Genomic DNA, 26,911 nt, shown 5'->3' on the forward strand with positions numbered 1-26,911 from the left:
TGCAAGTGCGTACATTGAGGGGTGCACTGGGTCAAAAGTATATAGGGTAACAGTAACAGTAAATGAAATTAAGCTGTGTCTGAATTATTGATTATTCAACAAAATTTATAATCAGAAGCAAGACTAAACTTAATGCAAACAAAATTTACTTCTTCAGTTATATCTAAGTATTGTGTTGAAACAAAGTACACACTTTAGCCGTAAAGGAAGGTCACCAAACACTTTAAGAAGGTGCTTAAAACAAAGGACAAGTAATCGTGATCAGAGGGTAGGGGAAATAGCTGAGGCTTTTCATATTCAACGAGAAGATATGTTCATCAGCCGTACATCTGCAGTGCTACTTTATAGTGAACTTAAGCTGCCAGCTGTGCAAAAATTGATCTTGTTTTGGTTGTTTTGTTGCCTTGCCTTGCCTGGCATGTAAGATAGAGGAAGTGGTGGGGATGTTCGGGTGGCGCACATGAACTGTCATGGCATGGTGTTTAGGTACTTTTTTTTTTCAGTGAAAGCTCAGTTGCAGCCGGTGCATGTGTCCTGTCTCCCTTCTTCAAATTGTCCTTCAATTTAGGTGTTTTCTTAGAAATGAACCAGTACCAACTCGTCCCAGTTTGCCACTATTATCGAAATCACCTAACTCACTTCATAAAAAGCACCATTAAACTCCCTTGGCTTCCATGTGACAGTGAGCTCATATCCCTTGAGGTAAGGACAAGAGAGTTGAAAAGAGTTCACAGGCGCCTGTGTGACAGAAGTATTAAGCTGCGCTACACAACTTGGTATTGTGGCAAGCTGGTAATTATAATGAATGCAGTAAGAACAGAGCCTTTGCGCACTTTGGTGTCCTATAGTTGTCTGCAAGGGTGCCTAGGGGAGGCTCTGCATTGAACGGTTTGGTGGAGGCCGGCTTCAGGTCACAGTGCCGCTTGGGGTCCAGCAGGTAAGGGTCCTCAATGCCCGCAGACGCAGCACCGACATCTTCTGGTGCCAGGTTGCCAATGCGAAATGTCTCCAATAAGGCGAGTATCTGCACAAAAGTAGCAATCAGTGCATGTAGAGGCTGATGGCCCATTTTGAGGTTGCTCTAAGGCATCAGGATAAGTTTACTATTGCTTGCAGATGATTGCATCCATTTTGTTCCTGCAGTGGCTATGACATTCTGTTGTTGAGCACAAGTTTGCAGGCTTGATTCCCAGCTCAAAAGCCCATGCTGCCACACCAGTGTGACATCACAAATTTCAAAGTACTTTTTTGTATTTGAGCCAGTGAGGCTCAACAGAACTTCTTAAATCATGCTAAGTTCTGTCTATGGCTTTTTACAATGCAATGCAGTACACCTTTACTGACTAAAATTTCGCAGGCTCGAGCAGATGTCAAAATCTATGACACCACTGTAAGCCAGTGCAGAAACTTCAAGGCGACATATCGCCACTAATCTTTCATTTCTGGATCTTTTCTTGTTTACCAAGCCTACTCTCATGGTAAGAGGGGCTTTTCTGATATTGTTGGGGCATAGCCTACTAATACAACATAACATATATTTTTCTTTAATATCTCTTTAAAGACTCAAACCCAAAGTGATACACTGACCTGGAACCCTAGACTACAACACATCTCATGCCATTTCATAGCTCATGTTTATATACTGAGCTTATATATTGGATGTTGCCTCCTCAAATAAGTTTAGCTGCAAGTTTGCTGCTTTTTCTGTCTCCTTTATTTTTTTTTTGCTCGGGTTTTTTACTTCACACCACAGTACATCAGATTAGCTATGCACCAACTTGCCTAATATAATACTATACTATCCAAGCTGGAGCCCCTCACACTGGTCTATTTAACTGCCTATTTAATGAAGCTTCATCAATTAGAGGCTGCTGTGGCTGTTGTGTACGTTTGTTTTGGCTGTTGCTAACTTTGACAACGCTATATCTCAATGATACAGAATAAGCCATATTTAGGTATTTGTTCGCGGACGATGCTTACTACGTCAATAACAATGTACAAATTTGCACAAAAATAATTAAACTGTATCAGTTCTTAAATGGAATATGAATATTCAGAAAATGCTGCCCTCAAAAGTTTTCTTCTTTATTTATTCATTTCAAATACTGTTAACTCCAATGATAGGGGTTCTGGCAGAGTGGTACAAACAATACAATAAATACATGAGGAATGTATCATTTAAACTTGTAGAGCAATAAATTCTATGAATAAGATATTATCCTCGGTAAAAACGAAAAAGGAAAGCAAGAGACATAACAAAGAAAAACAAGAAAGAACATGCACACATCAAAAGCACTTCATTATTCCAAAAGATCCTGAAATTTCTAAAATATATTTTGTTTGACGATATTAGTGTTAAGAGCGTTCTACGCAATTATTGTTCAAGGAATGAAGGAGTACTTAAAGTTATTATTTTGGAAGGGGAGAGCTAATGTAAATTGATGTCAGTGCCGAGTAGTAAATCTGGAATAAAATTTAATATTGTTCGTTGTCTGCGTGTTCAGCAGACTCTTGACTACCTTAAACATAAATGGTCCACTCAATTTCTCTGCGATAGTTGCTTCAGATTAGCTTTCGTCAGCAGTTGAGCAATTGACATTCATTCCATAGCTATTAAAAATAAATTGCCTTATTTTAAACTAATCTAATTTGTTTATATTAATGTTTGTAAAAGGGTCCCAAACAATGTTTGCGTAATCAAGAATTGGTATTTTAGAAGATTTATAAGCAAGAAGTTTAATACGACTTGAACTGTCACAAATAAAATGTTAAAAAAATGTAAAGTTTAGTCATTGCCTTATAACAGATGCAAGCAATATGCAGATTTCATTTGAGATCATCACAAAAGTGGAGATCGAGGTATTTAATATCCTTAACACAAGGCAGTACGCTACCATTCACTGTGCAAGAAAAAGTCAGAGGTTGTTTATTATGAGTTAGACATAATTACATATTTCTGGTAATGAATGGACATCTGCCAAGTCTTACACCAATGCATTAATTTGTTTACTTCTGATTGGAGCTTTTGCTGAACACTAACAGACCTTATCTCTGAATGCACTACATAATCATCAGCATACAATTGGACAGGGACCATTATATTGTCAACAATGTCATTAATGTAAAGCACTCCGCTCTTTAAAGAGCCATTCGCCTTTGGAACTATCTTCCTAACGTCATCGCTTATGAGAATGACCAAGAAAATTTCCGGCACCTTCTAGCAACGAATTTTGCTAACTCTACATAACCTAACGTGTTATTTTTTTCTTGCCTATCCCGTTATTAATGTGCTACTATCCCTTAAATACTGTTTTGTTATAACCAAATATGTCCCACTCGCTCTGTAATTCTATTGGTTATATTTTTCTTTCTGAAAGTTTATTGTTCAGTGACCTCTCGCGTTCAAAAGCATTTGGTTTGTCCATTATACAATTTTAACACCACATTACTGTATATTAGCGCATTTCTTACACTGTATTTTTTATACATGCATTCACATATGTATTCTAATTATTCTATATTATAATCTTTGAGTGTACTCTCTCCCCTTACATAATGCCTCTAGGGCCTGTAAGGTGTCTTTAAAGAAAAAATAAAATAAAAATAGAAATAATAACGGGCCAAGCACTGAACCCTGTGGGACTCCTGAGACTCCCTGTAACACTTTCAAGGGTGTTTATGATAAAGGACCATATTTCTGCCTCGGAGTAAGGTATGACTCCATCCAGTAGCAGATCTGTGTATCCTTTAAGCTATGATGTAGCTTTAAAACCAGTTTAAAATGAGAAATCTTATCGAATGCTTTGGTGAAGTCTAAGAAAACTGCATCTGTTTGTGTTCTGTTGTTAACAGCCTGAGCGAAGTCATGAGATATTTCAACGAGCTGTGTGGTGGTAGAAAAACCTCTACTAATGTCATGGTGAGATGGGGACAGGAGTGAATGCTTATCTAAAAGAAATTTATATGTTTATGAATAATGTGTTATAAAAATTGAATGAAATATTGAATACTCTTCTGTTAAAATTACAGGGGCAGCAACAAATTTATTAAAGATGCTTAGTGTCCCTTCATATATGCACTGTGCTTACAAGTTTAATTGGACAGCTTGCATTTGAGTAAGGATTGGAAGGCCACGGAATTCTGTTAATAATGACACTTAAAATAACAGAGCAAAGAACATCAAACAAGTGCAAACAAAAGTTACGCTAATTGCACACTAATATAGAGCAGAAAACACTAGTTACTATCTTGTGTGACATTCACAGCACAAGAAGCAAGCGCAAAGTGCAAAATAAAACAAGCCTTCCTGTCCACTATTTTGTGCCACCTACCTGCACATGAGCCAAGTCAGTATCACATACAAGAAGATTAAATATAACAGCAACATGTGAAAGAAACCTGCAAATACACGCAAAGTGCCTCGAGCAACCAGTCATTTGGCAATTTTGTGTACATTCGAGGGCGTCTTTCATGCTTGGAAAAACATTTTTATGCAGCACGTATTGAGCAACAGAAAGCTGTATCCGGAGTTTTTCATGGTGCTCTACAATTTTCCCAGTGACACTTTTCATCTAAATATAATATTTGAGAAGTTGATTAATTAATGAATTAAGACGGCAAGCTGGGTGAGTTGGTGATTGAACATGTTCCTATGGGTGGGCAGCGCAACCCGGACGAAGGACAAGAGGAAGTACACAACACGAGCGCAGACTAACAACTGGTTTATTATTTCAAGCAACGGACTATAATATACAGAAAATGTAAACACGTGTAAAATGACGTTTGCAAGGGTGTTAGCCTATCTTGCCATTCAAGAAATCAGCTTCTTTATCCTGTAGAGAAGAAATCAGCTTCTTTATCCTGTATCCTGTATGCGTCAGCCAGCCTTCCATCACTCTACAGGATAAAGAAGCTGATTTCTTGAATGGCAAGATAGGCTAACACCCTTGCAAACGTCATTTTACACGTGTTTACATTTTCTGTATATTATAGTCCGTTGCTTGAAATAATAAACCAGTTGTTAGTCTGCGCTCGTGTTGTGTACTTCCTCTTGTCCTTCGTCCGGGTTGCGCTGCCCACCCATAGGAACATAATTAATGAAAACTATTTCTTTAATTAGGCAGAATGTAAAAAATGTTCTTGGTATCTCCAAGCGACGGCAAACAATATTACCTTGGTTCTGTCTAGCTACATAGCATTTGCATATTTTTAAATCTTGGTGCATGATAGTTGGGACACCCTGTATGGGGTGCTTTCTTTACTTTTTTTAGACTACAAAATTTTAAAAGTCACCCGTGGCAGATAGCACAACTCTAATCCTAGAACTGGACTACTCAAAGAGGCGGACATCACTTCCACAAGAAACCAAAATGCATAAGTGACTAATTGGCAGTACCTCTCCAGGCTTGGAGTGGCACCTGACACTGGCATAAAATACCGAGAGCCAGTGGGGCTATACTAGTCTATGTGCAACCAAATTAGGAAGGCCCACTAGGCTTCAACAACAGATACTCCCTCAGCAGAACAGGAATTGGCCTCCCTGGTGCAGTATTTCGCCACTACTTCCCTCATGACTCCTTCAATAAACCCATGGCCCTCAGTCCCCAGCAGCTGCAGAGCACTTGACTAAGGCGGCGGTCAGATCTGCAACCCAGCTGAGGGTGCTAAGAATCTCTGGACTCGGGCAGGCCGCCACTGGAAACTGAAACTGGCAATGTTCAACACACGCACCCTCTCAAGTGAAGCTAGCTTAGCAGGACTCTTTGAGGAACTATCAGGCATTATGTGGGATATTATTGGCCTTAGTGAGCTTAAATGAACTGGTGAGGCTTATGCAGTGCTGAATAATGGCCATGTCCTCTGCTATAGAAGACTGCCAGATAAGAAGCAATACGGGGTAGGATTCCTAATCCATGAGAACATAGCGGGCAACATTGATGAATTCTACAGCATTAGTGAGAGGGTAGCTGTAGTTGTAATCAAACTTAATAAGAGATATAGATTAAAGGTAGTACAAGCCTACACTCCAACATCCACTCACGATGATGATGAAATAGATCAGTTTTATGAAGATTGTGGATTAGCAATGAGAAAAGTGCAAACTCAGAATACTCTAGCCATGGGCGACTTCAATGCAAAAGTGGGCAAGAAGCAGGCTGGTGAAAAAGCAAGTGGCAACTACGGCGTCGATTCTAGGAACGCTAAAGGAGAGATGCTGGCAGAATTTGCAGAAAGCAATAAACTTTGAATAATGAACACCTTCTTCAGAAAGCGTAGCAACCAAAAGTGGACCTGGGAAAGCCCTAATGGTCAAACAAGGAATGAAATTGATTTCATATTTTCTGCCAATCCCGGCATAGTGCAGGGATGTAGAAGTGTTAGGTAAGGTTAAGTGCAGTGATCATACGTTAATGAGGTCTATGATTCACTTGAATTTGAAAAGAGAAAGAGTAAAATTGGTCAAGAAGAAACAGGCCAACCTAGATGCAGTAAGGATAAAAGTGGACCAATTCAGGCTGGTACTTGCAAATAAATGTGCAGCCTTATAACAGCGAGATGTAGGTGACATAGAGGTAATGACTGAAACCGTAACTAGGCTGGCTTCAGAAGCAGCACTTGAAGTGGGAGGCAATGCACCAAGGCAAACGAGTAGGTAAGCTTTCCCAAGCAACGAAGGACCTAATAAAAAAACAACAAAGAATAAAACAGTCCAACTTGAGAGATCAGATAGGATTCACGGAATTGTCAAAACTGATCAACAAGGAGAAAATAAAGGATATTCGAAATTATAATGTAAGAAAGAAGTAATAAATGGACGCAGCATGAAATCGGTGAGAACAAAACTTGGCATAGGACAAGCCAAGCTGTATGCACTGAAAGATAAGCTGGGCAATATCATCAGCAATTTCAAAGATGTCATAAATGCAGCGGAAGAATTCTGTACTGACCTGTACAATACCTAGAGCAGCCAGGACACCTCCTTTGAAAGTAGTAATGAACAATTTACGGAGGCTCCTTCTATAACTTGCAATGAAGTTAGAAGGACCTTAGAAGACATGAAATGAGGAATGAGGAAAGGTGTCAGGATGGAATAACAGTCTACATATTCAGAGATGGAGGAGATATCATGCTTGAAAAGCTTATGGCCCTTTATCCGAAATGTCTCACGACTGCAAGAGTCCCAGAGAACTGGAAGAATGCCAACATTATACTAATCCATAAAAAGGGACACATTAAAGAATTGGAAAATTATAGGCCCATTAGTTTACTTCCACTATTGTATAAAATATTCACAAAGATAATTTCCAATGGAATAAGAGCAACACTTGACTTCAGTCAATCAAGTGAGCAGGCTAGCTTGAGGAAGGGAAACTGTAGAATGGATCACAGCCATGTAATCAATCAGGTAATCCAGAAATCTGCAGTGTACCATCAACCTCTTTACATGGCATCCATAGATTACAAAAAGGCATTTGATTCAGTATAGAGATACCAGCAGTCATAGAGGCACTTCGTAATCAAGAAGTAGAGGAGGCTTAGGTAAATATCTTTGAAAATATCTACAAAGATTCCAGAGCTACCCTAATTCTCCGCAAGTAGCAAGAAAGGGGGCAGACAAGGAGACACAATGGAAGAAGCTTGGAAGAAGTGTTCAAGCTACTAAGCTGGGACAGCTTACAGGTAAGCATCAATGGCGAATATCTCGGCAACCTTCGGTTTGCAGATGGCGTTTTCCTGTTCAGCAACACTGGGGACAAATTGCAACAAATGATTGAGGACCTTAACAGAGAAAGTGTAAGAGTGGGGTTGAAGATTAATATGCAGAAAACAAAGAACTGCTCAATAGCCGGGCAAGAGAACAGGAGTTCAGGATCACCAGTCAGCCTCTAGAGTCTGTGAAGGGGTACGTTTACCAAGGTCAATTACTCACAGGGTATCCTGATCATGAGAAGGAAATTTACAGAAAAATAAAGATTGGCTTGCGTGCATATGGCAAACATCGCCACATCCTGACGGGAAGCTTACCACTATCATCGGTAAGAAAGGTGTACAAGCAATGCATTCTACCAGTGCTAACATACGGGGTAGAAACTTGGAGGTTGACAAAGAAGCTCGAGAACAAGTTAAGGACCATGCAAAGAGCGATGGAATGAAGAATGTTAGGCCTAACATTAATATACGGGAGGAGAGCAGTGTGGATGAGAAGGCAAACGGGAATAGCTGGTATTCTAATTGACAATAAGAGAAAAAAATGAAGCTGCGCAGGCCATGTAATGCATAAGATAGATAACCGGTGGACCATTTGAGTTACAGAATGGGTGCCAAGAGAAGCAAAACACAGTCGAGGATGGAAGAAAATTAGGTGGGGTGATGAAATGAGGAAATTTGCAGGCGCTAGTTGGAATCTGTTGGCGCAAGACAGGGGTATTTGGAGATCACAGGGAGATGCCTTCATCCTGCAGTGGACATAAAATATGCTGATGATGATGATTATGTATATTGATGATGATTATGTATACAAAGTGTTTAATTCTCCAAACAAATGTTGGGAATCAACTTTTTTGTTTGTGTTTGAACTGTGTGGAGAACCTCGCTTTGCAGTTGTTCTTACTTGTTTTATCCATCACAGCGCAGTAAAAATTCGAGACAAGCAGACAAGGAGAGGCACTGCAGTGCACCTATGCAGTCCTTTCGTAAAGCGTGCAAGTGGTGTTACAGACATGATGGGGTTACAATGTGGGAAGACATATATGCAGGTCAAAAGCATAAACTTTCAATAAAAAACAGAAGTAATGACATTCTGACAAGTTAGCTGTTGCACACATTTCATGATAAGAGGCATAGATTGTATTATCAATATATCTGTTTATATTTTCACCAATGGATTCCACTTCGACAGATTGCTGTCAAGGAGACTTGAGTCAGAATCAGAATCAGTTTTATTCAAAACAAAAATGGGGATAATTACATGATAAGTATATATAGAAAGACGTCCCGTAGTTAGAAACTGAAATGGGACCTCCTATGCATGATGACTAGAATTAATAAAACAACAATGGCAACATGGGAAATTTCCGATAATAAAGGTTTTAGGGGACAAGGCATAAATGAACAGAAAAGCAGCAGATGAATGTATTAAGCAATAACAAGGCTTAGGATTAGACAACAAAAGGTGAAACTAGAAAATATAGCTTAAGAAGAAAAAAAAAGTAAGGAAATGCGAGAGACATATAGAGAAACAAAGTGAAAGTTTAAAATACGACACATAGTGCACTCAAATGGGAAAGTCGGAGGAAGCTAAAAGAAAATACTTAAGTTTTGCATGAAACCTGTGAGCTTTGAACAATTTTAAAGGGACTGGTAATGTGTTCCATAGAGATAAAGCTGAAAAGCGTAATGACTGCTTACCATAGTTGGTGCGAACGATGGGTAAAATGAAGTTCATATTTCCTGCAAATCTAGTATTATTTACATTAGCAAGGGATGTCTTTGGTATGACGGTCACTGGAATATCATTGTTTAATGCCCTAAAAATAAATATGACCAGGCTATATTTAACAAGATCAGTCACATTCGAAATATCATGTGCATGAAACAGCTGATTTGCGCTTATGCTACGAGGTGAAAATGTTGTTAGTCGAATAGCTCGATTCTGAATGACTTGCAACGAAGTTAGGTGACTGTTATAAGTGTTTCCCCATGATTCAATGTTATAGTTAATATGAGAAAAGGTTAATGAGAAAATTATGAGTGCTGAGCACATGGCCCTGATACTTTAGCATATGTATATATCTGGAGTTTGATTTCCGCGCTGATTTGTCCACATGCATTGTCTTTCAAGCTGTAAGCAAAACTTGTCCCTCCATAACTTCGAATGGCGGTACTTTTCACTTTAGCAACGAATCCGAAAATTGAAAAACAAATCCAATAAAACAGCGTTCGCGTAACTTCATAGCTTACGCGACCTCGATTAAAATATTGTAAGGGGGTAATTATAAAAGACCACTCCTTGGTGCCTGTTAGCAGCTAGGCGGCGGCAACTGTCCACAGCGGTCCGGTCCCATACCCTTGAAGCTCTTACCGCCTTCAATCTTCGAACGATGGTTGTGTTCTGAATTTGCGATTGCGAGAGCTAATCAAGCAGTGCAGATCAATCCCAGCTAATATGCGCTGAGAGGTGTCAAGAGAGGTACTACATCGTATAACATGACTGCTGTGGTTTAGGTAGGCGCTGTGACACCGAGTAAGTCCACATACCTCGGGAGTCTTGTGGACTGCGTAAATATTCCAAAACGGGTCGATGCCGCCTCCGGCGCCGAGCAGTATCTTGTCTCCACCCGGGTGCTCGTCCACGAAGTCGGTGACGTCGTACACGCCACATTTGAACGAAATCCATATTCTTGTCGCCTTTGTGTCGTGCTTGGCGACTTCATCAGCGGTGTAGACTGGCAAGCCGTCCACGGCTTCGTCTGCTTTCGTTTCTGCAAACCAAGCTTTTAAACAAACGAGCCGGCAACACTTTCACTGCTTTTACCTTGTTTGGCGTGGACCGGAGATAACGTCCAGTATGAGAAAAGCCCCAGTGTTATGCCGCCGCCAAGGAGAGCCCATGCGCTCCCGCTGCTGCGTCGAAATTCATCATCGTCCGTTCTTCCTTGTGGACAGGCTAAAGTTAGCCGGCTGGTGACGCGGGGCAACGGACTTTTTGGTTGCACAGCGCTCCTCGCGAAGACGTGCATCAGACGGGAATAGCGTGTGCAAAGTGCCATCTTCACCGGCGTGTAGACGGCCAACTGCAACACGTCAGGAGAACTTCCTCCCTCGTAGCCCCGATGCCATCTGTCTGTTAAAAAACATTTAACCTCAAACCACCTGTTCGAATAGCAGATGTAGATCCTTGTGATGGATTGCGCTAAAGAGATATCTTCAACCGCTTTGATTCAGTTGCCAGACTCGATTCGCAAATGTGCGGATGGGAGGTGATGTGTGGAGCAAGGCGATGACGGCGATGGTGATAACAACGTGACGGCGGGGAAGTGTGTCGAGACGTCGAGTGCTCCTTCAGCATCATGCGATGTGACCTATATCTTGCACGACAGCCACTTTGAACCACTGCTTATCATCTGAGAACTCGCGCCGACAAGTTGCAGACTACACCTTTTCCTTGTAGGGTTGAAGCGGTTGTGCGGTCAAAGCTGCTCATTCAAGCACCCACATCTGACATTTTATTGCACCAGCCATCCCCGTCATGAGTACCAACGACCATACCGGTGATTCTAGTACATACTCGATAAATATATTTTCTGCACTCGTACGGTCAACTGCTAGCGTGGAACTGGTAAGAAGTCCGCAGTACATTTCTAAACCGATAGGATGATTGCTACTGCGAGTGCCCTTGTACCGAGCATGCAGTGAAATGTGCTTTGCGAAGAGACCCGAAAAACTTCCTTATTCCTACATTATGATAGCAATTCGTGCAGCCGAGTAACGTGGATTTCGGTGCACATAGCTTAATTCTCTGTTTGTTTCTTGCACAAAACACACATACAATGTGAAGCAGTGTAAATGTGTTCTGTAGTCAATGGTGGCACAGAGTGCATGTCGCCTCAGAATATCCGAATGCCAACTAACTGATGTCATCTTCTAATGCAGTTGTAACATGTGTACTAAGAACCCAGATTCAGCCACTAGCCTAACTGATTCACAACTGGTTGTTCCTACTTGCCCCATGCTGGTGCTGTGGAAGCACATGAAAATTGGATTTGCAGGTCTTACCCAAATGTTTTCATCTTTTCACACAAGGTAAAACTTTGAAACACTATCTTTCCTGGTATAAGGACTTATTATTTAAATATTCATTTTCCAATTATTAGTAAGCATCCCTTACATATGACTTCAACAGAAATGCAGTGGTAATGTGCTGGAGGACCTTTATTAGAGTGAAACTCTGAGACTTAATTTTGTCTTCATATTATGTTTAGGACTAGCTGTGGAAGCTGCAAATGACACTACATAATCACATCTGTCATGTCTTTTATCACAGCTTACCATTTTATCATTAGAGTTCAGTGATAATAAGAGGTGCTATGCACATGAATGTTTGCCGTGCAATTGGGAGAGTCAAAATGCTCCAATATGGCATTCATCATGTCGCATGCGAACTGCTATATTATATAAAGCAGCTTATTATACCATCCATCACCATTTGTCAGTGAAACTAGTTAAAACCCTAGGCTTATAGAGTAGTGAACAAAAAGATGACTTCTGCATTCTAGGTTCCCGAAGTTAAATTTCTCAGAAAGTTGGTGCTGCATTATGCCAGACTGCTAGCCCACAGCAGTTGCCTCTTGAACACTGACTGGCATGCTACGTTATTTGCGCTACATAACCCTGCATAGTCAACAGATCTGCATAATCAACAGATTGCATAGTTGACAGATCAGTTGACTACATTTCCCAGTTTGTGTGTAACTGAAAGTGTGCATATTTTTTAAATTTTCTCTCCATTGAGCTGTGCTGATACATTAAACCTACAATGGCATGCCATGCCTTTAACTTAGCTAACCTCTCTAGTTATCATTAATGTTTCTCTCAACAGCACGCACATATTTTCTCATACTAGTTTATCAGAGCACAGTGAAATGATGAAATTGGAAAGTGGAGCTTTATGGCACCATCCATAAACAAAATGTTCTCCATCCCTGGCCGTTTGGCTGCAGCAGTGCACACCTGCTTGTTTAACATTATCGAAAAACAAACAAAAACAATGTACCTAATAGCTTAGAAACATATGTATTAAATTTTTCACAGAACACAACAATATCGTATTGTTCACTACTGTAACTATGTGTTAGATGCATAAAGGGTAAGTTTCTTATTCTCATGTTTGTTCCTTATTTTTCAGCATAATTCCACGCTTCATGCTGCAGCTTCAGAATCACATGGCCCGTTTGCAAGAAGCTCAGATCCAGCATTGGAAATTGTTATGCACTACATCAAGCCCTTAAAGTGTGGTGGCCGTGAATCTCCCGTAGTGGTGGTCGACCTTGCGAGACGATTTAGTGTCCTAGCCTTGGCACATCAAGTTGGCGAGCCATATCTGCTGGACAGCCTATCACGTCTGCATGTGGTACACTGCCCTTGCCCAGAGTCCATATTCTGCACAGTAGAGAAACTGCTGCTCAGTGTTGTGCCTATTGCACTGCTTGCTATGTATGCAGCACCCATGCATCGCTGGCACAGCCCTCAGGGAAACTTGCTGGTGGCACGCCTTCAAGAGCTGGCCACTGCTCACGGAGCCAAATTCTATGCGACACGACCCACAGTGCGTCTTCGGAGCAGACCTAATGAAGCACGTCTTGCGTGTGAATCTGGCATCTCTGAGGTGTAAATTAAACTGTTCTGGAGGAAACAAAGTACATTACTGCACTTAACAAAACTGTTGGTGCCCAGGTATGGCTAGAGATATCAGAGAATTTTAGTTTGTCCATAAACTTCTATGAATGAATGAGTGAATGATTGAATGAATGAGTTCTAGGTTTTTACATGCCAAAGCCACGATTTGATTATGAAGCACGCCACAGTGGGAGTCTCCGGATTGGTTCTGACCACCAGGGGATCTTTAATGGGCCCCAAATGCACGGGACACGGGTGTTCTTGCATTTCACTCCTAACGAAATGCAGCCGCTGCAGCCGCTGCAGCCGGGATTTGATCCCGCGACCTCATGCTTAACAGCGCAACACCATAGCTGGTAAGCCACCATGACAGGTTACTTGGTTATCGGAGCTGTGAATGGCAGTAGCAAAGTTTGTAGATACATCTTGTGGCGTTTTGTCCACCTACAATGAGTTTAAAATTTTTTTGTCTAGAATCTAGAAATATAATAAAAGTATTACAAGTTAATGATTTCTCACTACCAACGCTTTGCACCAGCACTTAAGCAGTGCACGGGGTAATCATCTTTAAGTTCCTCAGAATTTTTAAAAATCGCTTGTTGCAGATAGCATCACTTTTAGTCCTTGTGCTGGATTATTCAGAGAGGTGGACATTACTTGCACAAGAAATCAAAACATATTCAGCTTAATAAAACATCACTAATTAATTTTTCAATTAATTACATTAGGTCATATATTGCAAGTTACTAATAGTAGCCGGTGAGTTTGCAAGGCTACCCACTTGGAATGAACTTCCAGAATGACACCGATCCGAAGATATGCACCAACACACCGTAAAAATGCGCTGTTGTTCCTCTTACTTTAAGAAAATGCTCTTTTGTGCATTGAAGCACAAAAGTAACTGGAACACCCATGTTCGTCTCACACTTTGGAAAATATCTTGAAACTGGTGTCATCCTGGAGATTTATTTCAAGTATATATGTATTGCAAGCTCGCCACCTGCAATTTGTAAATTGCAATATGTGCCAAAAAGTAGTTATGAAGTAAATTCATGAGTTTTTGTTAATTCGTTGAATATGTGTTTTGCTTTCTCGGGCCAGTAATGTCTGCCTCTTCGAATAATGCAGCTCAGGGCCAAGGATTATGCTATTTGCTGCAGGCAACTTTTAAAAATTTTGGAAGACTTGAGAATCGTCACCCTGTGTACAAGTCGCTACAGTATAAGCTTTGTGTGCTCTCTGGTTAAATTCTGCATCATCAGATGTTGCTACCAGCATCATTGCTGTAAAGCCCCAGGGGCTTTATGTTGCTGCTGTATACCTCACTAGTAACTAGGCCTTTCGCAAATGGCAGTACATCTACAGATACACTAAAACTCTCTATTATAGCTTTTGTGCCCCATTAACATCTCTATGAAGCATTTTGTATGCTAGATGTGAGTGACGTGTTTTTAGCTGCTCCCACTGTAGTGTCATCTTCATCACTGCTGCTACTTATTCTTACATAAACTACATCCCATTTCTACATCTGGTAACTGTCCTTGACAAGTATCTTCCACTTTGCCCATCAGTCACCCACTCCTTCCTTAGCATGTCGGTGTTGAGCTCCACCTATATTGTTGCCAAGAAGTGTCATATAGTGGTGACTATATAGTGACAATATAGTATATAAGAAGTGGTCACAATATAGTGTCACCACTGTATTGTCTCATCACCTCTTTTCAGGCTGATCTCATTTTCTTATTGTCACCAGAGAAGGTGATCACTGCAGGTACAGGTCTAACATACAACCACACCATCTTCGTCTTGCTTGATTAACACAACACTAAATATCAACAAATCATTTTATAATGGAAACATATTCTTTCAAGACTGTTTCATCCATTTGGCAGAAAAAGGATGATTACTATTGCTGCACAAAATGAAGACCAAATTTGACTTTGTGCATAATTGTGCATTTTCACAATTTTTTTCATTCAGCACTGAAACTTATGCCTGTATGCATGTCATCGCGACATCATGGATTTGAATCTGTTTTCTTCTACATGGGTTGTTTTAGACCAGAAAAACTTATTTAAACTTGCTAGGCTGTATCTTTGGTTTCCTAGGAATGCAATGCAGCCCATCTTTATCGACAAACAATTGAACTGGGGCTGAGTAGACACTCAAAATCCACAACATCACGGTGAGCTGATGCGAAAACTTCGTGGTAGTGCCGTCACCAGTCTTTCATTTTTTCACCTTTTCTATCTTCCCAAGCTTCCTTTCACACTAAGAGCGGGAGTTTTGCTAAGCAGAAGTGTTGTTTATCAGTACAGCTTAATACTTCTCTTTACTGTCCCTTTGACATTTGCTACAATGCTTTGGACAATGTTTCATGAGCAATGCAATCACAAACATTCTTGATGAACCATCTATTTAGTGTCTGCAGTTCAGCCACTTGAAACTTCTGTAGATTGCATTTCTTCATCTCCTTGCAAAACTACAAGTTATACGACTCATAAACTTGTCATTTTTACTTAGCTAGTGCCTTGTTGCACCAAACTCCTAAAACAACTTTGCCATCTTGTCTTGACTCTACAGCCATCGACATTCCATGCTACTTTCTTTATCCACCACAGCACATGAACAAAGTCGTTGCCTCGACTGTTGTGCCATCCAATTTTAGGTCCTTGTTTAAGAGGAAGCTGTAGCTTGATCCCAACTCCAATGTCACCTATTCAAATACATGTAAAACACAGAAACGCTTTTCCGAGATAACCACTGGGCCAATTTTAATGGAATTTGTTGCATTTGAAAGAGAAAGTTAAATTCTAGTGACTGCTGGAAGTGGAGTTTTGATTTATGGCCTGAATTTTTTAAAAGGAATTTTCAAAAATTGATAAGCTTGAATAAAAGAATGGAAGCATGAAGCTTACAAATTGGTAGCTCTGCACTAAGAACAGATATTGCAGTTCTGTAAACTGCATCCATTAGAGCATTCGAAGCAGACAAATTTGATATATCAAATTACATGTTATGTGAACTTTTTGCATCTTTAACAAGGGTTTTGCAAAGTCCTACTTGCATATTACTAGTCTATTTGAGAGTCACACATAGTACATCAATTCTGTCCACTTTAGAAGTACTATTAGATGCAATTTACAGAATTGTGATATCGTATTTCATTGCCGAGTTAGAGAGTTGATAGAGAGTTAGGTTGAAAGAGGTTGATAGAGGTTAGGTTGATAGAGAGTTAGGAGTTGAAACTTGATAGTTTCGTTTTCTGAAAATTAGCGATATTCAACAATCTATTAAAAGATTGACGGCCTAAATCAGAACAATCACTAGAATAACCAACAATCACTAGAATAACCCTTTATTTTAAATGTGACAAGCCGCATCAAATTTGGTGCAGGGGTTGCAGAGAAAAACAATTTCTCCCTCCCATGTATTCAGGTAGGAGCACCCAAACTAAAGGTTCCTCTTACGGCCTTTCTGTATTTTATTTACAGTCATCATCATCATCAGCCTGGTTACGCCCACTGCAGGACAAAGGCCTCTCCCATACTTCTCCAACTACCCCGGTCATGTACTAATTGTGGCCATGTTGTCCCTGCAAACTTCTTAATCTCATCCGCCCACCTAACTTTCTGCGGCGCCCTGCTACGCTTCCCTTCCCTTGGAATCCAGTCCGTAACCTTTAATGACCATTGGTTATCTTCCCTCCTATTTACAATACTGCTACTCATTTGAGTGTCTTTCATTTGGGCGATACAGTATATCTTAATGTATGTCAGTACACAGTATTTAAGTATAAAACATGGTTAAAGAGCATCTAGGCAGAATAGTTAAATGAAAAAAAAAATGCACGATACTTCAGGCCAGGCGCTCCATTTTGCATCTGTTAAGCCCTCAAACAGCATTTTATCCAGTGCTCCAGCTTTCTTCTTGAAAGACAAAGGCTGAGCGAAACCGACAGAATGTTGCCCCTCAGGGCGACCGACCGCGGGAGTAACACGCGCTGGAGTTGAGTAGAGACCACCCGCTGAGAAGACGTCAAGGCCCGCGTCACGGCGCCATTTAGTCGTGTCGTTCTGCAGGCGACTACATGAAGTTGTTTCTCTCTCTCTCTCTGATGTAGTGCAGAGGCAAACTGACACTTGTGAATTCATATTACAAGAAAATAAAATATAATATCAACCATACCCAATTGTTCTAACAATAAGAAGGGCATTTTGATTTTTACATGAGAGCTTTGTCCACTAAGAAGGAAGTGGCACAGCATACCAGCCTGAAGTTTAACTTCAGCTATGTTGAATATGCAGGCACGGAAAGATAGAGTAACAGCTCACATCCCTATTGCATGGCAACCCTTGTATGGTAATTTCTGCTATATTGTAAATATCAAACCTTTTTATTGTCACAATGTTCCATACCTATTGACAACAACTTCAAGGTAATGGGACACAAGTAAGGGCCTATTTCTTTATCACCTCTGTTAACACATAGCAGCACTGCTCAAACAGCAATGAATCAGGCAGATATCAGGTTTTGCCTGAAATGAAACTTTTGTTCGTTTAAATTTTTTACAATGCTTATTTTTGGCTTCCAAGTTAACCACATTTACACCATCCAAGGTTAACAAACACACTGATACTTAGCAGTCAGATGCCTCTGGAAGATCACTGCATATTTGCATTCTCCTCAACATTGGCTCAGTATACGACTACCTCTAGAAACTGTTTAAAGTAGCAACTTACACAATGCAACCTTGTGTCTCAGCACAGCTTCACCCATTCCATTGATTATGGTCATGACATGCAAGCACGGCTTGAGTATGCCCTTCACAGAAATCTTAAGAAAGCAGTATTCATCAAATAAAAAATCCATTATGGATGGCCATATCAGCTCGATAAGGACGAGGTTCGCTCACATGCAAGGGATGGAGCTGGATTGCAAATCTGATTTAATGGAGTCGTAAGGCCTTTGAAAAATGTTTAAAAAATGAAACTGAAGTGATTGTCTGCTTCAGAAAACAGTTTAGCAAATAACCACAGTGTTCCTCTAAGCTGCATTTAAGCACACTGGGCTTAAGTGTGCTTGAAACTTCACAGTGCACTCTATTAAACAGAGTGAATGTCGCATTTTTCAGCGCTAATGTACTGTTCATTCATACATTCTACATCATTTACAGACAGTGCATTCAGAAGTTCCAAGCATCCCTTGCATGAAAGCAAACACGAGGATATGCAATGCAACTGCTGTATCAACGTCAATGGTGATATAACTAAAAGCAAACGGGATGCAATGTGCCAGAGTCACACGCAATGTGTTGATATTTAAGGAAAAGAGAATGTTACAAAGAAGCAAAATGCCAGATTTTTTTTAATGTTTGAGTGACATTACCCAATTATTTTCACACACATTCTGATGTCAAATTGTACAGTGCCTCTGAGCACAAAGGCAACAGCCGCTGGATAAATGAATATCAAGGCAAAATACTATCGTAACCCAACACTGATTTGCATGTGCAAATGGTGGCTTGAGAGGAATTTTGACCCAATAGAAAATACAGCCATGGCCTCAATCTCCTAAAGCCATGGCACACAAGCTGCCACCTGTAAACACTCTTGTGGCTTCATTATCACAAACTTCATATATACATTAAATAAGAATAGTGCCACAAGAGGCTGCAATGCTGACACGTATGTCTGGTACTATTATCGCACTTTCTTAGCGCCCACAGCCAGTAACAGCTAGAAGTGGCGCATTGTATAGTCGAAGTCAACTGTTTGTGTGTAATAATTTTTGCAGAAACAGTGTCACTTGCTCAAAGCTTCACGATGCAAATGACATTTCGAACCAAAAGGTGGTGTTTTATTATGCTGAATGTCAGCCATGTGAATTACCCATGTCACTGCTAAGGGTTTGTCATGTATGTGCTGCTAGGGGCAGAGCCAAGCACAACAGTCAATTGCTGGGCACAGCTGCAAGCAAAACTAAAATGTGGCACAGTGCACGAAATCCTCAAAGCCGATATTAGCACATTCTATTCTGTATCAACATACTTTATTTTTTGTTATAATGAAGTATGGAAAATGTGACACATCAACAACTGCATATGTAAGTACACATGCATGGAAGAATACCAGCTCTTTGCCTGAGTGCTGAATGAGAACCTTTGGCAAGATTAAAATACCATGATCCCAAGAATTGGGGACGTGAGCAAGAAGTAGCGCCACCTTCAGAACAACGGTGAAGAGGCTTGTGACACCGTAAGCGCACCGGGTCGTGTGCGGAGGTCACAAGCACACATGGACAGCTTGGCCGCCTTGAGCACATTCAGTTGCACTACGTCCGGAAGCACACAACGCACAGGCCGCAAGAAGCTGGGAAGCTCCCGCAGAGGAGTCCTGCCTAGTCGCATATGGCCATTAGTCCAAAGCGCCACCTCCGACGGTGTCAGACGGCGCAGCTTGACACGCAAGTCTCTGCACCTATCCAACTGGTGCAGAGCCCGGCGGCTCAGACCAGTGCGGAGTTCACGCACGCGCTTCCAACGCTCTCGCTTGTTGAAACTGTACTGGTGACCTAGGTAACGGTGCTGTCTCGTGGCACGGTAGACGACGGGGTAGGACACTGGCAACGCTGGCGCGTGCAGGCGACCTCGCGAGCAGCAGTACTTGCTGTAGTTGGCGACCGCCGCTTGGGCACCGGGCCACTCACCGCCGTCGCAGTCAGCTGGCAGGCGCTCGACCACGGCCCGGGGACCACATTCACCGCTGATCGGCTGCAGCTCTAGAAGTGACAAGAAGCGCTCCTTGCTCAGCTCGAGCGGCTTGTAGTTGTTGGTGCCAGGAGTGCATCGGCGAGGACAGCGCAGGCGAGACTGATATGTTGAGGACAACGGGACATTGGTCTTGCTTGTACTTTTCTCTTTCACGGTGCAGACGAGCTCGTTGGTACTAATCCGGTAGACGTGTGTTACGCCCTGCTGCCCCTCGACGACCCGAAACATGATCTCATCAGCGGAAACGCATACGTAAAGCCGGACTCCCTTACAGTAGCAGAAAATCCACCTGTTGGCCAAGTCACGGCCTACGCCATTGCTCCACTGGCTACATCCTGCTGGACTTGTCGAAGACGACGTGCAGCCTTCGAAAATGCCGCGAGCACTGACCGAAGACGACAGCAGCTGCTCGTTTCCGCTTTCGTACTCATGAGTAGTCTCGAAGTCTACACTTTCGTACCATCAAAAAACTGAAAAGGTCAATGTACACGATGGATGTCAGGAACTGAGCTCTTTTCGGTGAACATAATGACTCCCACAGCGCATTTGGGTCACTCACGTAGTGGGCCGCGACATGTCGCAATGACACAGTGAAGCTCTGCAACACCACGCTGCAAGATGCAGATATACTCGGAATGGTTTCAGGGAACCACCGTCCCATTCAACTGTCACCGTACCATAGTTCAAAACCACTAGGCCTATCCAGCATCTGCCAAAAGAAGTGCGAGTAGCTTTCCAGGCTTTCCACTGCCCTTTCGCTCGTTCTTTCGCCCTCGCTCGTCTTCATCTGTCTATCCGTTGGTTCTCGGATCGGTGGCTCGGTTTCACTTGCGGTGTGAAAAAATACCACCCACAACCAAATTTACGCAAATCAGCCCATTTACTGAAATTAAACGACCACCGTTACATGATGTTCCCCAATAGCTCTATAAGTAAAATTGAACTTGTCGTTTAAACATTTAATAAATCGTAGTGGTCTCATAGACAAATAGCGCCTAGCTTATGATGCCGACGATCGCACATCATTTGCATTTTACACGATAGCGGCAGTATGCAAGGAAGAGGTTGAGACAAACAAATGATCTGGGGTAAGTTATGCTTCTGTTGCTGTCTGCGATATATATCGATACATATGTTTCGTGGCCTCCTTGAAAGTTGCCTACGGTTACATTTTGAAACGTCACTTGCGCCATCTCGCCGCTGCTAGAAAAAACTGCAAAAAGCGCGAATTTCAAATGTTCAGTACTGTGACCCACGAAAAGAACGGAGTAAAACATTCTGGAAAAACTCAACTCACTATGACTGTCGATAGTAATGCGATTAGCATTCAAGCAATGTAGCGACACACCGTAATCACAGTTCTCGTTTCTTTTACCTACATCTTCGTTTCTCTGTATCTCGACGCTTATTGCTCAAAGCTGCTCCTATTCACTTTGTTCTCCACACTCGGCTGCTTTTGATGCCGACTTTTATTGCGATTAGCATTCTTACCCTACTTCAGCAACTGTGTCTGCTATATATCTAGCCTCCTTACGGCGCTCTTCCTTCTCGCACGCCACCTTATCCTATTGAGCCACGCAATGTTTACCACTTTTTGCCTGTTTGGGCCACATATGTGCTGGCTGTTGTCTTGCCGAACGGGCAGCATGGGTAGAGTGTACTAGATACGGGGGAGGGGACTGCCCGCTGAGGCCTTTTTTTTTTTTTTTAAGTGAAAAGTTTATGGTGGGGGGCCACCGTCGAGGCTATCGCTTAATCAGAGACGACGACGCTTCCTTTCCGTGAGGGACCGCCGAAGATGCTGACGCACTGTGCGGCCGCTTACTTCGCCACGGCCCCCGCGCACGGTTCTTTGCACGAACCGCAATTGAGAGCTAGTGCGTGCGCGCAGTCACGCGGTTTTATTTCATATATCACGGGCTTTCTTTAAACGCCAAAAAACATCACTGCGCAGCATGTACATACGTTGCCAGAAAAAATTGGATCGGTCGTTTCTGAGCCCCCTCCACAACGCAACGAAAGGCACTTGGCCCTAAAGTGAATATTAAATATTTTTGCATAATTCATATTAATTAAGTAAATAAGCGGAATATAAAAGATACACTAAAAATAGGAGTGCCACATGACGACAAACCATATGCCGTTGGTTTCATTCAGCTGTTACTAACCACTTTTTTTTTAAATCCTTGGCACAAGTTACGTGAAACTATGCGTGAAACACACGAGAAGTTCATTTGAGGGATCGCCAGCAGTCTGTGCGCCGGCGCGAGCAAGAGCAGGCGCGCGAGAGAAAATCTGGGGGCTTTTGTTCCTTGAATCAGGCACGTACCCAAGGGGGGGCCCGGGGGGGCCCGGGCCCCCCACTCCCCGCTCACGCCACCATTTCTCACACACATTCCTAAGGCGCCGCTAAATCAATGTTGCGACTTGACGGTTATTCGGCGGTCAACATTTTGCTGCCTTTTTCACTCCTTTTGGATGGCGGTAGTTATCGGCGTCTCCTGGGATGTGATGGCCAGTTTCCTCATCAATTCGGTGCCTGCGCGATTAACTCGAGATGCATTCAGTTGTTGCCGTCTATTCAACGGTCACACCCATCGTTGTTGCTTCGTAAGTTCAACCTTCTTCGTGTAGACTGATCCAGGGACCAGGAAAGGGATTCAGTTCGTGGTCAGCTGGTCTGTATGCACGTGGAACGAGTTGCGGCCAGAGAAAACGCCAATTGCGTTTAACTTTTCTTTTTGTTTCCATATTTCCTCGAGTGACGGCTCGCCGCGACGCTGACAGATTCTCGGAACCATATACCCGTGATATGGGTTAGATAAGGTGGAAAATAAAATAATGCGGGATAGCATTCATCATCAAGCCCTGTAATAATCTTGAAACTTATGGGCAAATTAATATGACTGTCACCTGTTAACTCGTCTGGTTTTTCCCTAATTGTACAGCTCTTTTCGTGCAAAATTGCCTACTGGAAACGAGAGTCGCAAGGACTTGAGAAATTAAGTGATGTACTAAGGGAGATAGCCAAGGCAACAGCCAAACAGGAAGGAAAAGCGAGAATTAACAAATGCAACCATTGTTTATGAAAATATTCATGGATCAGCATCTTTTTATTTAAAAAGGGAGTAGAGAAAACGCCGCCGGAAGTGGAGGACAATTCCGTGTGTTCTGAATGACGCTTCTACAGTTATCATTCGAGCCGCTTAACGTTGCCACTTCTCTGCTGTGCTTGTGCAGGTGTTTTTCCAACCTTCGGCGGTAGGCGCAGTACGTGCAGAGTCGCAGCTTCCTGTGCCATACGCGGTTGTACGCGACTGGCGGCCACGCATCGTTACGTAACTTCCCAAATAACCATAAGAGTCGGTTGTGACTCTTAAAGGGACACTAAAGGTTACTATTAAGTCAACGTGGACTGTTGAAATACCATCCCAGAAACCTCGAAACGCATGTTCAGTGGCGTAGCAACAGGGGGGGCCGGGGGGCCGGGGGCCCCGGGTGCAAGGGGCCAGTAGGGGGGGGGGGGTCATATAAGTCTGAAGACACCCCTATTTCTGCCGGCTACACCCGGGGAGGGGGGTGACAGAAGACCTATGGGCCCCGGGTGCCAGACGACCTAGCTACGCCACTGCGCATGTTTCGTGCCAAGGAGAGACTTATTTTAAAAGAAAATGCGTTCTGAAGCGTCCGCGTACCTCTAGCGCAGTTCAAATCGCCCGCCCTCCGATCGAGGAGTACTGACATCACGGTCTCATAGTGACGTTACGCCATCGGTGAGTAGAACGCCGTCCGCAGACGGCGCTACGGCTTTTCCGCGCAAAACGCAAACGCGCGGCCAGAAACAGAGCCAAGACAGAGCCGACAGCACAGCGAAAGCGGGAGTATGGTGGCTAGCGGAAGGAGAAACGCGCGGCCATAAGCCGGTAGTAGTAGTAGTAGTAGTAGTAGAAAACTTTTAATGAGATCGTTTAAGAGATTCGCGGATTCGAAGCCTCCGTCGTCTTTCTTGGCGCCGGCGACTTGAGGCTTCTCTTCAGCAAGGTTGGGCCCCTAGTCCAGGGCTCCACTGAGTCGCGCTGCATCAGCAGCGTGCCGCACTAAGGCCCTTTGGGCCGCGAGCTCGCTGCTGGTGAGCCGGCTCTCCCATTGCTCCGCACTCGGGAATTCGTGTTGGTGGAATGCTTTATTTCGTTCGCACTCCCATGTGATGTGGTATAGTGTGGGTGTGTCGCCGCACCAGGGGCAGTTTGCTCTGTATTGTGTTGGTGACATCTTGTTATAGATGTACAAGTTGGGGAAGGAGTTCGTTTGTAGCCTACGCCAGCCGACTGCTTCCTCCCTCGTGAGGGCTTTGTGTGGTGGTGGGTACTTGAATCTAGTCCCCCTGTATAGTTGTAATGTCTCTGTGTATCCCCCCTCGCATGCCAGTAGCTGAAGCTCCAGAACATCTGACATGCCTGCTCGGTATGTAAGCCCTCGAGCTAGGCTGTCTGCTCTTTCGTTCCCCGCTACGCCTGCGTGGCCTGGGACCCAGATTATGTGTTGTATGGGTGTCTGCTCAGCAGAGGCTGCTGCCCCACTGATTATCCTGAGGGCCATGCCGCTAATTCTGCCCTTCGTATAGTTTTTACACGTGTCTTTCGAGTCTGTTAAGATGTTTAGGGATCGGCCTTGCCTATAGCCTTCTGCTACCGCCAGCGCGACGGCAATTTCCTCGGCCTCCGTTATGCCCACGACCTCCACTGAGGCGCATGTGGCCATGTCTCCTGTGCTATTAGCTACCACCGTAGCGGCTAAGCGCTTCCCTGCATGTACGTACATGGAGGCGTCCGTATAGACTGTGTTCTCTGACCGGCCTAGCCTCCTTTCTAGCTGCTCGGCCCTTGCTGTTCGTCTGTCCTCGTGTAGGTTAGGATCCATGTTTTTAGGCAGGGGTCCTACATTAAAGGTCTTTCTAAGGTCGTCCGGTACGTCCGCGTATCTGTCTACCAGTCCGCACGTGTTCCGACCCAACCTTCTCAGGAGCGCCCTTCCCGTAGAGGAGCCTCTGAGTCTGATGAGTTGTGCCCCCAATCGAGCCTCGGCAAGCTCATCGAAGGTATTGCTGATTCCGAGTTGGAGTAGCTTCTCGTTTGATGCGTTTCTGGGTAGGTGTAGAGCAATCTTGTATGCCTTCCTGAGAATACAGTCGGCTTGCTCTCGCTCCGCCTTTGTTGTTGCGTGGTAGGGCAAGGAGTACATAACTCTGCTAACGATTAGGCTGTTGACGAGTTTGAGGGTATCTTCTTCTTTCATCCCGTACCTTCTCTGAGAGACTCTACTGATCATTCTGCCAACCTGCTCCGCGGCTCTTCTCAGCAGGCTGATGGTATGGCTGCATTTTCGGCTGCTCTGCAGCCACATGCCTAGGATTCGTACCATGTTCTGCTCTGGGATCAATTGCCCCTCTAGAACTACTTCCAGCGAGGCTTTGGTAGGATTTCTTCCGATCCTGATGATTTCCGACTTCTCCGTCGAACATCTGAGGCCTCTCTCCCTGACGTAGGTCTCTACGCAGGTCGCAGCTTCTTGTAGTCTGTCCTGCTTCTCCCCTAACGATCCTTGGGTGACCCACACCGTGATGTCGTCGGCATACATCGCATGTTGGATGCCCGGGATTTCCTTGAGGCGTCTTGCTAGCCCGATCATCGCCGGTACTTTATTCTATGACGCAAACTTCGACGCTCATCGCAATGGACCCTGACAACGACACATTGGCTCGCGATGCTGGGCTCAACTTCAGCGATTTGAGCACTGACGAGCGCGACCTGCTGCTGAGGGCTCGCGCTGCCGGCGTCGTTGCGTACTACGACGGCGGCCTCGACACCGGCTCTCCGGAGCGGGAAAGCAACGAAGGCTTCCCACGACATCACAAGGACGTGGCATTCTCACTGCTTGTTCGAAATGAAAGTTTCGCGAGCCAGCAGAACCCGCACAGCACGACGCGATAACGAAACTACCGAAACTCCAAAGCGTGCGCGGCGCAGAGTCGAACGCGCAGAGTCGAGCGAAAACGAAACCTTTCGACCACCCATACTACAGAAGGGTAACGTCAAAATGTTATTTTTTCTTAGAATCGAATAGACGTAGACAAGTGGCATTTTCTTCCGTCTTATAATCGAATAAAATGATATTTTCCATACGAGTAGTTGAGTATTAGTAACACAAATTATGAGGAGTGCTTTCGTCATCGGACTAGTACCGGAATGTCGCTGGGGGGTCTCAAATCGTGTCATGCATTTACCTCAATTTCTCGGTTACTAAAGCTCTGTTCGCGATTATATTGACGCCTTACACATTCTAGAACATTGCTCTACCACTCTAACTTGACTTTCTGGTAACCTTTAGTGTCCCTTTAGCTCTTAACTTATCAGAGCAGTAAACGAGGGATCGAAAAGAACTGTGACTGTTCTGCAAATATATATTTCTGTATATTTCTTCCAGAGATAATTCAAAAAACGCTGCTATGGTGGCGTACAATTTAAGAGGAAGCTTTAGCTCGGGCCCAACTCTGAGGCGGCCTATTGAAATACACGTCAAACGCAAGAACGTTTTTCTGAGATAACCCCTGGACCGATTTTAATGAAATTTGTTGCATTTGAGAGACACAGTTAAATTCAAGTGACTGCTTGAAAAGGAATTTCGAATTAGAGCCTGAATTTTGTTAAAAAGATCTTCAAATATTCGACAGTTTGAAAAAAAATA

The 26,911-nt window shown here is 43.3% G+C and overlaps 3 protein-coding genes across 3 annotated transcripts in view; 1 reads left to right on the forward strand and 2 right to left on the reverse strand.

Annotated features, from left to right (window-relative positions):
* Window positions 1-10,769, reverse strand: part of shop (sulfite oxidase) — a 32,835-nt gene extending 22,066 nt beyond the window's left edge. The window contains exons 1-3 of the mRNA XM_075696962.1: window positions 10,535-10,769; window positions 10,258-10,481; window positions 834-1,024 (exon numbers count right to left, since the gene is read on the reverse strand). Of these exons, the coding sequence (XP_075553077.1) occupies window positions 834-1,024; window positions 10,258-10,481; window positions 10,535-10,769 (650 nt within the window). The remainder of the gene's footprint in view (window positions 1-833; window positions 1,025-10,257; window positions 10,482-10,534) is intronic.
* Window positions 10,770-11,198: 429 nt separating this feature from the next.
* LOC142585885 (uncharacterized) lies at window positions 11,199-13,523 on the forward strand. Its single transcript, XM_075696966.1, has 2 exons — window positions 11,199-11,338; window positions 12,905-13,523. Exons 1-2 carry the CDS (start codon window positions 11,249-11,251, stop codon window positions 13,388-13,390), a joined length of 576 nt encoding a protein of 191 aa, XP_075553081.1. The 5' UTR covers window positions 11,199-11,248; the 3' UTR covers window positions 13,391-13,523.
* Window positions 13,524-15,221: 1,698 nt separating this feature from the next.
* LOC142585884 (uncharacterized) lies at window positions 15,222-21,105 on the reverse strand. Its single transcript, XM_075696965.1, has one exon. The coding sequence runs from the start codon at window positions 20,393-20,395 to the stop codon at window positions 19,622-19,624; it is 774 nt and encodes a 257-aa protein (XP_075553080.1). The 5' UTR covers window positions 20,396-21,105; the 3' UTR covers window positions 15,222-19,621.
* Between the last annotated feature and the right edge of the window lie 5,806 nt (window positions 21,106-26,911).

This window comes from Dermacentor variabilis, chromosome 6, assembly GCF_050947875.1.
Source record: "Dermacentor variabilis isolate Ectoservices chromosome 6, ASM5094787v1, whole genome shotgun sequence".
Lineage (NCBI taxonomy): Eukaryota > Metazoa > Arthropoda > Arachnida > Ixodida > Ixodidae > Dermacentor > Dermacentor variabilis.